Here is a 12889-nt window from a genome sequence, read left to right as displayed (position 1 = left end):
GAGAGAGTGATGTGTGTGTGTGTACGGTTGTGTGTGGAGGGTGAGTGGTGTGTCTGAATTTGAGCGTGGGTTTTTGCTTTTCCCGCGAGCAGCTGATCTGGGTAGAGAGGAGAGAGAGAGGAGGGGGAGAGGAAAGGGGAGGAGGAGGAGGAGAGGGAAAGGGAGGAGGAGAGGGAAAGGGAGCTGGAGAGAACCGGGCATACAGAGGAGAAGGGGGCGGGCAGGGAGAGAGGAAGAGAGAGAATCTGGCAGAGAGAGAAAGTGGGAGCGGGCACAGAGAGAAGAGAGGAAACGGGGAACAGGGGACAGAGAAAGGAGGAGCTTGTGGAGAAAGGGGGAGCAGCGGGCAGGGGTCTGCAGAGGGAGAGAGAGAGTGAGGAGAGGGCGGGGAGGAGAGGTGACCCCGAGGCTTCAGCAGGTCCAGAAGGAGCGGAGCCGAAGCCGCCGTGGGGCCTAGCACGGTGACCCGGGGGACACGGAGGCCGGGCTGTGGAGTTGGATGCTCGCCAGGGCGACGGACGGGCAGGTGGGGTAATGGGGAACGCGGAGATGAGCTGGTGGGAAGAAAGGGCTCCTAGGGGAGGCCCTCGGGAGGGCAAGGCTGAGGATGGACAACTCAGAGCAACCTACAGCCCAGGGAACAGGCCCTGGGAAGGCAGGCTGGTCCCCTGGGGGGCAGGGAGGAGGAAGAGGAGGGGTGTGTATGCATGTCTGTGTGTTTGTGTGTGTGTGTGTGTGTGTCTGCGAGTGTGTGCATATTTTGGGGCATGTATTTAGATGCATGTATGTGCATTTGCATACGTGCAAAAAGCGAACGTGTTCATGTGTCCGTGCCTTTGTGGGTGAGTTCAGGGGCTCTCCTGGCGTGGGTCTGCACTGAAGGATCCTTCTGAGCTGGCAGAGAGCTGGGTTGAAGAGACACGGTGAATGTGCGGGTTTAGGAAAGAATGTGTGGGTATGAACGTGCATGTGTGTGTGTGTGTGTGTGCATGTATGTGTGTGTAGATGTGTGCGCGTGTGTGCATGCGCACCTGTGGATGAGAACGTGTGGCAAGGGTGTGCAGTAGAGAGGATCTTCTTGCTATGCAGATGGGAGGGTTGCATATAGTGCATGTCATGAAATCTGTGTGTGGATGATGAGCATGGGCAAATGTGCATTTGTCTTTTTTTCCCCCTTTTCATACCTTCTCCCCCCCATTCCTGACTGTCTGGTGATGTGTGTGTGTATGCGCTTGTGTGTGCGTGCGTGTGTGTGTGTGTGCGCACGCGTGCGCTCATGATGGGTGGGTGTGGGCATGTGAAAGGGAAAGACCAGCTGCAGATCCTAAAAAGCCTGGCCTGTCCTGGCCTTCTTCCCCAGAGCCTGGCTACCTGGTGGATAGGCTTGGGGGAGGGGTAAGTCCTGGGAACCTCCAGGGAGCGGGGCTGGGAGGAGGGGAGGGAGACAGACGGGGATGGGGCAGGGGGTAAGGGGAAGCCCGGAATGGGACAGCCCAGGGAGGAGACAGGCTCAGAGCCTAAGCCTTGGGACTCCCTCTGGAAGCCTGTTTCTCATCCTCTCTCTAGGCCCCAGCTGCCTCCTTTAAGCCTCAGTTCCCCGGATGGCTAGAGGGCCAGAGCTCTGGCTTATGGGCAGCTGTGGGCCAGGGACCAGACTGCAGGGCAACCAAGAGCCCCCCTTGGGGAAGCTGATTGTTGGGGAGGGGGCGTAGGGTAAGTGAAGTGACCTGACCCTCTGGGCTGCAGAGAGGAAAATGGAGCGAGGGCCATTGGAGGGGTGGGAGATGGATGGGGCTGTGGGGATTGAAGCTGCAGCATCTAATCAATCAATCAATCGTATTTATTGAGCACTTACTGTGTGCAGAGCACTGTACTAAGCGCTTGGGAAGTACAAGTTGGCAACATATAGAGACAGTCCCTACCCAACAGTGGGCTCACAGTCTAGAAGGGGGAATAATGATGGCATTTTTTTTTGTTAAGCGCTTACTATGTGCAAAGCACTGTTCTAAGCGCTGGGGAGGTTACGAGGTGATCAGGTTGTCCCACAGGGGGGATCACAGTCTTAAACCCCGTTTTACAGATGAGGGAACTGAGGCCCAGAGAAGTTAAGTGACTTACCCAAAGTCACACAGCTGACAGTTGGAGGAGCCGGGATTTGAACCCGTGACCTCTGACTCCAAAGCCCGGGCTCTTTTCCACTGAGCCATGTTGCTTCTCATGCAGCTCTGCCGCATGAGCTGCAGCGTCTAGGACACGGCCCTCTGTCCAGGACAACCCCAGAGGCTGGGGAGCCAGGGCTAGGCTCTAGAGGGGCTAGAGGCTGGGTGGGCTGGGCCAGAGGAAGGCAAGAGAGATAGGGGGAGGAACATGGGCCCTTTTGATGGCTGAGTGGGGATGCAGAGCATCAGACTCCATGGGAGCAGAGCCCTCTGGGGGCTCCGAGCCAGGCCTGGGGGCATGGGGGAGGCCTGCAGAATATCATCCCCCAGGCCAGGCGCCCCAACTCACATTCTGTTTATTGTTATATTGTACTCTCCCAAGAACTGTGGACAGTGCTCTGCACACCGTAAGCACTCAGTAAACATGATTGAATGTATGAATGAATGAATCCTGCTCACGAGTGGAAAGAGGCCTCTCTCTGCGAACACGGCTCACCCAGGCTTCTCTCCCTTCTCTGCAGGCAGCTGGGCGGCGGACAGACGGACAGCATCTCCCCCACCCCCTGTCACTGAGGCACGGACCCCACCCACTGAGTGGGGCCATGGCGGGGAGAAGCTGGGCAGGGTTAGGGCTGTTGTGTTGGGTCTTGCTGGACGCTCCCCCTGTAGCCCCTCAGCCCATATCCCTAATCCCCGGGGCCCCCCCTGACCACCTTGGCCCAATCCCCACAAAGTGAAGCCTCTCTGCTGTCCCTCAACTTGGGGCTTAATTTCAAGATCCAGGTGCGGGGGCCCGGGGCTACCCGGGTGGGTGCCGCCACGGAGACCCAAGCCGTCCAGGGTCCCGCCAGGGAGCCCGAAGGACTCCGCTTGGACCGTGCCGGGGGCTCACCTCCAGAGTGGGGGTCTGCTGAGGGCAGCTCTCCCTCCACTGACACCTTCCTGATCTCCGAACCAGTCCCCCGCAGCCTCGGGCCCGCAGAAGGGCTTCCCCACCTGCACCAGCATGGGCCGGGCCCAGCATCCTTGGCTCCAGGCCCCACGGCTTTCCAGCCCCACGGCAGTGAGCTGGAACTGGAGCTGGAGGTGGCCCTGAGGGCGGGAGCCAGTCCCACCGCCGGGGGGATGCCGGAGGGGCACAGGGCGCTGCCGCTTCTGCCCAGCTTGAGAGTCAGCCTGGCGGAGATCGCGGACCGCCTTGGGGCCTCTGGTAAGTGTCAGGGCGGCAGGGCCGGCCGGAGCTCTGAGGGTGGGTGACCGTCGGTGGGCCGAGTTGCTCCCGGGATGGTTGGAAAGGCCCCGGCCGCACGCCCCGGTCCTCACAGTCGTCTCCGCTCTTGGCACTTCATGGTGTGCCCGGGGCCTGGGGGCATCTGGAGGCCTTCCAGTTTGCGTCTCAGCATGCCTTTGTGAACTGTGTGATGTTTGGAGCCCCTGTGACTCTGGTGCCCACCCTAAGGGGGTTTCCCGCAGAGGGCACCTGGGCTGGCTGAGCTCCAGGGACCATGGTGTGGGCGGCCGGAAAAGGGATGAGAGCTGCCCAGCTGCCTCTCCAGGAGCTTGTGCTTCTCCCCCCAGGTTTCTTTGGCACCACCCTGTTCCCATCACAGGCCCCGTCCCCATCCCCGTCCCCAGAGGAGCTGGAGCCCCTGGACGAGAATGACACAGGCAGCACCCTGGGCTCACTTTCCTCCACCAGCCCAGCCGCAGGAGGGATCCCAACTGCGGGAGGGACCCCGGCCACAGAAAGGGCCTCGGTCACAAGGGGGGTCCCCCTACTCACAGGAAGGACCCCAGCCACAGGGGGGATCCTGGCCCCAGGAAGGACCGCAGCCCCAGGTGAGTGGACCCTGAAGGTTGCTGGGAACTTTCTCTTCCTTTCTGCAGTGCTGGTCCTCTACTCTTCCTTTCCCTCTGTCCTGGCTTTGCCTTAGTTTCTCCTTCCTCACCCTCTTCCTTCTGCCTGACTCCCTCTTTACCCTCCCTTCCCCTTCCAGCCTGGGGCTTCTTCTCCTGCCGTCTGGTCCAGTGTGTTGGACTGTCATGGGTGGGCAGAGCTGGGAAGATGTGAGGGGGCAAGCTTTGCCCAAGCCACCCCTGAGCCCTCCGGCTCCCTCCTTTGCCCCCTCCTAGGCCTCGAGAACCAGCCTGCACAACGATTAGGGTTGGACTTACCCACCTCCTTTCTCTTCCCCTGCAACACAGCCAGACTGTGTATCTTAGGTCACTCTCGCCTAGGCCTCCTCAGGCCTTCCAAGGACATGCCAAGGACATGCACCTATGAATGAAAGGGGCATCCACAGCCCACCTTTTACTCCTGGCCCCCATTCCCACCCTCCCTTGAGCTCTAGCCTGGTGGAAGGGGGGCCTCTGACCTCTGGCAAGGGGTGGGAGCAGGAGTCCTTCAAGGCAGTCATGTTTGCTTATGAAAGGTGCAGGTGGGCAGATCTGAGGGGTGCCTACTGGGATGACCGCCAGCCTTCAGGCCCCAGTACAAATGGGCCTGATCCTCCCAGGGCTCTCCTTGGGCTGGGCCAGCTCATAATGATAATAATAATAATAGTGGTATTTGTTAAGCGCTTACTATGTGCCAAGCACTATATTCTAAGCACTGGGGGAGGTACAAGGTAATCAGGTTGCCCCACGTGGGGCTCACAGTCTTAATCCCCATTTTATAGATAAAGCAACCGAGGCACAGAGACAATAATAATAATAATGCCATTTGTTAAGCGCTTTCTATGTGCAAAGCACTGTTCTAAGCGTTGGGGAGGATACAAGGTGATCAGGTTGTCCCACATGGAGCTCACAGTCTTAATCCCCATTTTATAGAAACGTTAAGTGATTTGCCCAAAGTCACACAGCTGACAAGTGGCGGAGCCGGGATTAGAACCCACAACCCCTGACTCCCAAGCCCCAGCGCTTTCCACTGAGCCACGCTGCTTGGCTCTGGGTAGTGGAGACATAGGTGGGTGGGGTGAGCAGGAAGGAGCAGAGGGCTCAGAGCAGCGTGGTCATTCCTGGTGTGCATACTGCTGGGCTGGACCTTGCATGAGCAGGGGCAGGCGGGGCTGGTGGCAGGGCCGGGAGGCGAGAGCGAGGACAAAGAGGGCAGCGGTGGTAGTCAGTGAGTCTTCACAGAGTGGTCGCATTGATGAAGGGGCCCCTGCTTGCTGCCCTGCCTTCCTGCTGCTACTGGGGCCCATGGTGGGTAATCTGGGAAGACTTCCTGTAGGAGGTAGGCTATGCAGGAGGAATAAGAGGGGAATATGGGCTCAGCTGTAGGGAGGAATTGGAGTTGGCTGGGAGGGAGGTGTAGGGGAGCAGCAGCAGTGAGACCCTGGAGTGGAGTTCTAACCTGCAGGCTGGGGAGAATAATAATAATAATAATGATGGCATTTATTAAGCGTTTACTATGTGCAAAGCACTGTTCTAAGCACTAGGGAGGTTACAAGCTGATCAGGTTGTCCCACGGGGGGCTCACATTTTACATTTTACAGATGAGGGAACTGAGCCCCAGAGAAGTGAAGTGACTTGCCCAAAGTCACACAGCTGACAATTGGCGGAGCTGGGATTTGAACCCAGGGCCTCTGACTCCAAAGCCCGTGCTCTTTCCACTGAGCCACGCTGCTTCTCCTTCTTGGCTGAGAAGTCAGCTGAGGATCAGAGGAGTCAAGTCCGAGGGAGATTCGAGGGGAGAAAGCCCAGGCTGCCTAGGCAGAGTTACCACCCCCTGAGGAGGCCCAATGGCTGTGCCTAGTGACACTTCCATGGTCCCTTCTGGTGGAGTGGCCTGGGATAATAATAATAAATAATAATGATGGCATTTATTAAGCGCTTACTATGTGCAAAGCACTGTTCTAAGCGCTGGGGAGGTTACAAGGTGATCGGGTTGTCCCATGGCGGGGGGCTCACGGTCTTAATCCCCATTTTACAGATGAGGGAACTGAGGCCCAGAGAAGTGAAGTGACTTGCCCAAAGTCACACAGCTGACAATTGGCGGAGTGGGGATTTGAACCCATGACCTCTGACTCCAAAGGGGGCTCTCGCACTTGAGGCACCCGGTGCCGTTGGTGGCGGAGGCCGGAACCGACTCAAGGGAGATGCTGTCTGGCAGCCTGTCGGTTCGTGGATTTGGCACAGCCACCCACTGGGACCTAATGACTCTGGACAAGGGCAGAGGCAGCTCAGCTCAGCAGCCCGTTCGCCCCCTCCCTCTCTGTCCCTTCTGACTCCGCCTCTCCCCTTTGCCAGGGGGCTCTGGACCCGCTCCTTGGGCATCAATCAATCAATCAATCAATCGCATTTATTGAGCGCTTACTGTGTGCAGAGCACTGGACTAAGCGCTTGGGAAGTACAAGTTGGCAACATATAGAGACAGTCCCTACCCAACAGCGGGCTCACAGTCTAAAAGGGGGAGACAGAGAACAAAACCAAACATACTAACAAAATAAAATCCCATCCCCCCCAACCTCTCCTCCTCTCCTGTTGCTTAGGCTGCTGACCCTTTGACCCCCTGGGGACCACCCTGCACCCCATCACCGAAGCCTCTGGGAAACTCAGAGGGCAGGATCCCGGCTAAGAAGCTGGGGGAGGGAAGGGGCCCCCAACCAGCCCCCAACCAGCTGCAGCTTCAAAGCCTGGTCGCCTGGTTGTTCCTCTCCCAACCCCTTTGATCTGGACTTCTGGCTGATAAACAGTCTCTACCTCCCTCTGCCCCTCCCCCCAGTTCTCCCACACCTCTTGGTCCCTCCGCACCACCTTCTCTCCATCCCTCCCTTCCTCCCTCCCTTCCACCTCTTTCTGGCAATCTCCTTTGCCCAACCCCTCCTGTGAGGCAGGGCCAGGGCTCTGGGCAGGAGGCAGATCCAGGGCTGGTGTTGCGTGGGTACAGAGAGGAGGGTGCTGAGGGGTTCCAAAGAGGAACCAAGCTGGGTAACAAGGAGGCTCTTCTTCAGAAGCCCTGCCAGTTCAGAGGAGGGTGGACCGGAAGACACCTCCAGCCTTAAATTAATTTCCCCTGAAGCTCTGGGGTCCAAGGGCTAAGTGTAGGGTGTGGACGCTGACCAGAACCCAGAGTGGGGCCGTGGAGAGGGTACAGTGAGGTTCGCTCCATGGTGGGCCTCAGAAACAGACTGGTGGCAGGCAGGGACAGGTGGAGACTGACGGGAACTCCGACCCCAACAAGGGAGGGGACAGTAGAGCCCGTGGTGTATATATAGGGAGGTCAAGTCTCGGCCTGGGTCCTGGAACGGGGCTGGCCGGTGGGCGGGCCAGCTAGCCGGGCAGCTGGCAAGTGGGAGGCTCCGGTAGGTCCCTATGAAATAGCAGAGGCAGGAGCCCGTAGCATGTCACCAGGCAGACAGCTGGGGAGGAGAGACAGCTGCCTTTCCAGGGGGAGGGAGGTTCTCTGAGGGTCTGCCAGCCCAGAGGGGTGGGCAGTAGTCCCAAACATGCGTGTGTGTTTGTGTGTGTGTGTATGTTTTGGGGAGGGGGCCTGTAGTGAGGGACAAAGGTGACCCTCTTGCTTTCAGGGTGCACTTGGAGCCCGAGGAGTGTGTGCACTAACCGTGCCACGCTCCCTCTCCCTGCTCGCTGCCCTTCTCCAGGTTGGTGTCTCTGGGGGCTGGTCCTGCGCAGGGTGGGGTGTGTTCCTGGTTTTTCCTTGGATAGCCCGGACATGGCGTGGCTGCTCCAAGGCCCCCAGGAGGAATCCAGTGACCGGCGTCGGGGTGACTGGGCCTCCGGCAGCCTGGATTCCCCTCCCACCCTCACCCCTGTCCACAGCTGTCTCACCTCCCCCTTGCTCTGTAGTCTCTCTCTCTCTCTCTCTCTCTCTCTCTCTGTCTCTCTCTCTCCCTCTCTCCCTCTCCTTCCTCTCCCCTTTCCCTCTGTAGTAGCATGGCTTAGCAGAAAGAGCATGGGCTTGGGAGTCACAGGTCTTGGGTTCTAATCCCACCTCCGTCACTTATCAGCTGTGTGACCTCGGGCAAGTCACTTCACTTCTCTGTGCCTCAACTAGCTCATCTGTAAAATGGGGATCAAGACTGTCAGCCCTACATGGGACAACCTGATTACCTTGTACCTACCCTAGTGCTTAGAACAGTGCTTGGCACATAGTAAGCGCTTAATAAATACCATTATTATTATTAATTCTGTCTGTGACGTGGCCTAGTGGATAGAGCGCCGGCCTGGGAATCAGAGGATGTAGGTCCTAATCCCGGCTCTGCCACATCTGCCAGGTGACCATGGGCAAGTCACTTCACTTCTCTGTGCCTCAGTTCCCTCATCTGTAAAATGGGGATTAAGACTGTAAACCCTATGTGGGACAGGAACTGTATCCAACCTGATTACCTTGTATCTACTATATCACTTAGAACAGTACTTGGCTCTTAGCACTTAACAAATACCACAATTATTACTATTATTTCTATTCCCTCTCCGTCCCCCCACTGCTGCTCTGTAGAACTGCTCTCTGTCTCCACCCACTCCTCCTCATCCCTTCCTGCCTCTCCCCTTTAGAGGGGAAAGGATTTCAGAATCGGTCCCTATCCCTGGCACTCCAGACCATCTGCTACAAATGCCTCTTCTTCTGAAGCTTCTAATAATAGTATTAACGATTGTGGAATCTGTTAAGTGCTTACTATGTGCTAAACTCTGGAGTACATACATGATAATCTAGACTTCTAGACTGTGAGCCCAATGTTGGGTAGGGACCGTCTCTATATGCTGCCAACTTGTACTTCCCAAGCGCTTAGTCCAGTGCTCTGCACACAGTAAGTGCTCAATAAATACGATGGAATGAATGAATGAATAATCAGATTGAACACAGTCTCTGTTCCATGTGATGCTCAGAGTTTAAAGGGAAAGGGAAAACAGGTGTTCAGTCCCCATTTAATAGATAAGGAAACTGAGACCAAGAGCTAAGTGACTTGCCCAAGATCACAGCAGGAATGCAGTGGGGATGGGAGGAGAACTCTGGTTTCTTGACTCTCCTTCTAGCCTGTAGGCTTCTTATGGGCTGGGATCACGTCCAGTAACACTGTTGTATTATACTCTCCGAAGCAATTTAGAGACACAGCGAAGCCTAGAGGATAGAGCATGAGCCTGGGAGTCGGAAAGACCTGGATTCTAATCCCGGCTCTTCCACTTGTCTGCTGTGTTACCTTGGACAAGTCACTTCACTTCTCTATGCCTCAGTTCCCTCATCTTAAAACGGAGATCAAGACTGCGAGCCCCATGTGGGACAGGGACTGCGTCCAACCTGAATACCTGGAATCTACCACAGTGTTTAGTATAGTGCCTGGCACATAGTAAGGGCTTAACAAATACCATAAAAACAAAAACAAACATTTAGTACAGTTGCTCTACACGCAATAAATAAATACAACTGATTGATTGATCGACTCCCAATTCCGCGCTTATTCTTCTTGGCCACACTGCTTTTCAACTCTAACCCGCCCTGCTCTGCTCCCTGGACCTACTAGCTCCTCTCTTCAGAAGCTGCTGTTCTCAGAGGGCTTCGGCGAAGATTCTGGGACCCTTTAAGGGCTGTCCTGGAGATAAGCAGGGGCCAGGGGGACACGTGAGGGCACAAGAAGGACTTCCTCCCAATTCTGCCTCCCCTGAATTCCTCCTTATTGCTCTTCTGCCTGCCGCAGGCAGCAGAATCACTCCCCGCTCCCTGGGTTCCAGTTCTTCCTCAGCTGCTGCCACCGACAGCCAGCGTTAGCTACCCCCCTAGAGAGGCTGGGTCTGTGTGACCCTCTGGAAATGGGGTTGGTAATTGTAATGGGCATTCTGGCCGCTCTTAAAGATATTTGCCCTGAAGATGAAACGATTGACATTGACACACAGTGGATCCTCCACAGACCCAGAACCTGGGATGTCCTACTTGGGTCCTGGGGCCTGGAGGCTCAGCCAGAGACCCATTTGCCTCTTTAGTGGCCGTTGTGTTTGGGAAACTTAGGGCAGGGAAGGTGTCTGCCATCCTCTGGTCCCTCCCCAATCAAGGTGGGCTTCCTAGAGGAGGTAGGCTGTGAGGAAGGGGGAGCTGGAGTCCTGAGGGAGGGGAGGGAAATATCTGGAGAGGAGGAAAAGGGAATGAAAAAGGAGTGGAAACCCAGGAGTCGATCAGTGGTCAATCAGGGGTATTTATTGAGCATTTACTGTCTGCAGAGCGCTCTACTAGATGCTTGGGAGAATACAGCAGAGTTGTTGGGTAGGGGCCATTTCTATATGCTGCTAACTTGTACTTCCCAAGCGCTTAGTACAGTGCTCTGCACACAGTAAGCACTCAATAAATACGATTGAATGAATGAATGAATGAATGTAGAAGTCCCTCAGCTACAGCAGAGGGGAGGCGGGTTCTGGCATTCTAACCTCAGCCTCTTGGCTCCTTTTCCTGTAGCCTCCGCTCCCAGCACAGATGGCTCCTCAACCAGATCAGGGGGCCCTTCGGGCCAGCCGGACTGCTGGCCCAAGCCCTGTGACCCGCTGGTCCTTCCAGAGCCCGAGGAGCGCCCCCCGGCAGCACCCCTGGCTCCCCTGTTCCTGTCTCTGGAGTCTGACTGGACGGCGGCCCGGACCCACTGGGGGCTGGCTTGGGAGGCCCATGTGTATGGGGCCGGGGCCCTGTTTGGGCTGGTGGCCTTGCTGGCCCTGCTGAGCCTGGCCCTCCTGCCCTGGCGCTGCCCGCCCGGGACCCCCTGCCTGGCGCTGCTGGACCTGCTCCTGCTCTCGGCGGGCACCGCCCATGCCTTCCCGCTCTTCTACGATGCCTACGGGCACCAGGCCCGCCTCCCGGCCCTGGCCCGGCTGCTGCTGCGGGACTTGACCCTCCCCTGCCTGTCCGTCTGCTTGGGGCTGTCGTGCCTGCTGCTGGCCCGGCCCCGTTCCCCCCGCTGCCCCTGCGGCTTGGCCGCTCTGCTCCTCCTGCTCCTGGCCCTCTCTGCGGGCGCCGTCCTGGCCGGCGCCACCCACCGCCCGCTGCTGCCCCTTCTCCTGGCCTCCCGCGGCCTCACGGCCCTTGTGGCGGCCCTCCTCTCGGGGGCCTTGATGGTCCTCTCCTGCCCAAGGGGCCGGCGGGCCGGTGTCCCCCACGGGGGCCCCTGCTCCCAGGCCGCCACCCCGACGCCCTTGGCCCGGGGCCCCTTCCCCCGGCCCGGGCCCTGGCGGCAGGCGGCTCGCACAGCCCCAGTGGCGGGGGTCTTTGGGCTGCTGAGCGGGGGGCTGCAGGGCTACGCGGTGCTGCACACGCTGGGCTATGGGGGCCAGCCCGGCCTGGGGGCCGCCTGGCCCTGGTGGGCCTTCCAGCTGGGTGCGCGGCTGGGCGAGGCCGGCGTGGCCCTGCCCCTGGCACTGCTGGGCCTCTACCCGGCCCTGTGCAGCCCCCGGCCCCCCCAGCGCTGCTGGACCAAGCTGCTCCGCCTCTCTCCGGGGGCCTGGGCCAAGGGGCCCGGGGAGAAGCCGCCCCCAGGAGAGGCTGGCGGGCGAGCGGAGGCTGAGCTGGTGCCCCTGTGCGCACTGACGGGGCCGGGCCCAGACCTGCTGCCCCCGGGCGGTGGCCGGGGCCTCGAGGGGGTGGCCCCGGCCCCGTCCTCATCCCCGGGCAGCGACGGCACCGAGGACTTCCGCCCGCCGTCCCCTATCGACCTGCGCCGCAGCATCGCCGAGGCACTCCTCGGCAGTGAGGCCCTGCTAGGTCCTGGTCTCCTCCTCACAGGCCCTACCGTATGCGGGGCTGGGCTGGGCTTCCCGGAACCCCCCTCCCCGGGCCCCTGGCCACCCGGCAGCAGCACCTCCTCCAATTCCCCATTCGGACTGTCCCAGGATGGCTCGTCCATCCTGCTCTGCACCAGCCCCGACAGGCCTACGGGATCCCTGTCAGCTGCGGTCCTGGGCCGCTCTGGGTGTGGTTACCGGGCTCTGGCACCGGCCTGCCGGGCGTCCCCGGGGCCTCTTCCGCAGGAGCGGCTCCCGGATGCCCGCCGGCAGATGGACGAGCTCAGCGTGGGCAGTGACACCATAGACTTGTGATGGCAAGAGGAGGGGCCCCGCCACTCCTCTCCCCCTGCCCGGCCCCCAGAGCCCGCATTGCCTGTGACCCACACACTGTAGTCTGCCCCAGCCCTTCCTGGCCTAGTCTCCCTCCCCAGCCACAGCCCCTGGGCTCCTCTGGCCGGAGCCCTCATCCAGTGGGGCTGGATGGTTGGCTGGCCGGTTGGCTGGTTGGCTGGCTGGTTGGCTAGCTGGTTGGAAGGGCACTGGGGGACGAACACCTGAGAGACCACTCTTCACACTCCCAGGGCCCCTCTCCTCGTTGTCCAGGTCCAGGGCCCCCCCAGGGTTGCCTCTAGCCCGGCTAGACTCTGACTCTCTGAGGCATTCACCTTGGCATTCACCAGCAATAACGCCATGAGGTGCCCCCCACCCCCCCCCACCCCACACCCTTCGTGGGCATTCTGAGGGCATTCCCAAGGGCTGGGCTTCCTTGAGCCCCCCCAACCCCCCCTCCCCACTTCCCCACCACCTACAGGATCCCTCATCTAGTGAGGAACCTGGACCCTTTCCTCCCCTGCTCCTGTCCCCAAAGCAACACCCTTGACCTGTCCAGCAGGTCTCTCTCTGACCTGGCTCAAAGTGGCCACTTTTAGAGTTAAATTATCAATAAAATATTTTCTGCAGAGAAGAGTCCAGACACCCGGGTTTGAGTGTTTGTGTGTGTGACCGCG

The 12889-nt window shown here is 58.9% G+C and overlaps 1 protein-coding gene across 1 annotated transcript; it reads left to right on the top strand.

Moving 5' to 3' along the window:
- The first annotated feature begins 440 nt into the window (after positions 1–440).
- Positions 441–12572, top strand: PRRT4 (proline rich transmembrane protein 4). Its single transcript, XM_038753025.1, is given in 5 exon segments — positions 441–526; positions 2681–2860; positions 2862–3369; positions 3738–3998; positions 10567–12572. Coding segments are annotated over 5 exon segments (2604 nt in total). The 5' UTR covers positions 441–499; the 3' UTR covers positions 12195–12572.
- The last annotated feature ends 317 nt before the right edge of the window (positions 12573–12889 follow it).

The sequence above is a fragment of the Tachyglossus aculeatus genome, chromosome 10 (genome assembly GCF_015852505.1).
Source record: "Tachyglossus aculeatus isolate mTacAcu1 chromosome 10, mTacAcu1.pri, whole genome shotgun sequence".
In the NCBI taxonomy this organism is placed as follows: domain Eukaryota; kingdom Metazoa; phylum Chordata; class Mammalia; order Monotremata; family Tachyglossidae; genus Tachyglossus; species Tachyglossus aculeatus.
The sequence above is the reverse complement of the archived record's forward strand: the minus strand, read 5'-3'. Positions and strand labels throughout refer to the sequence as shown.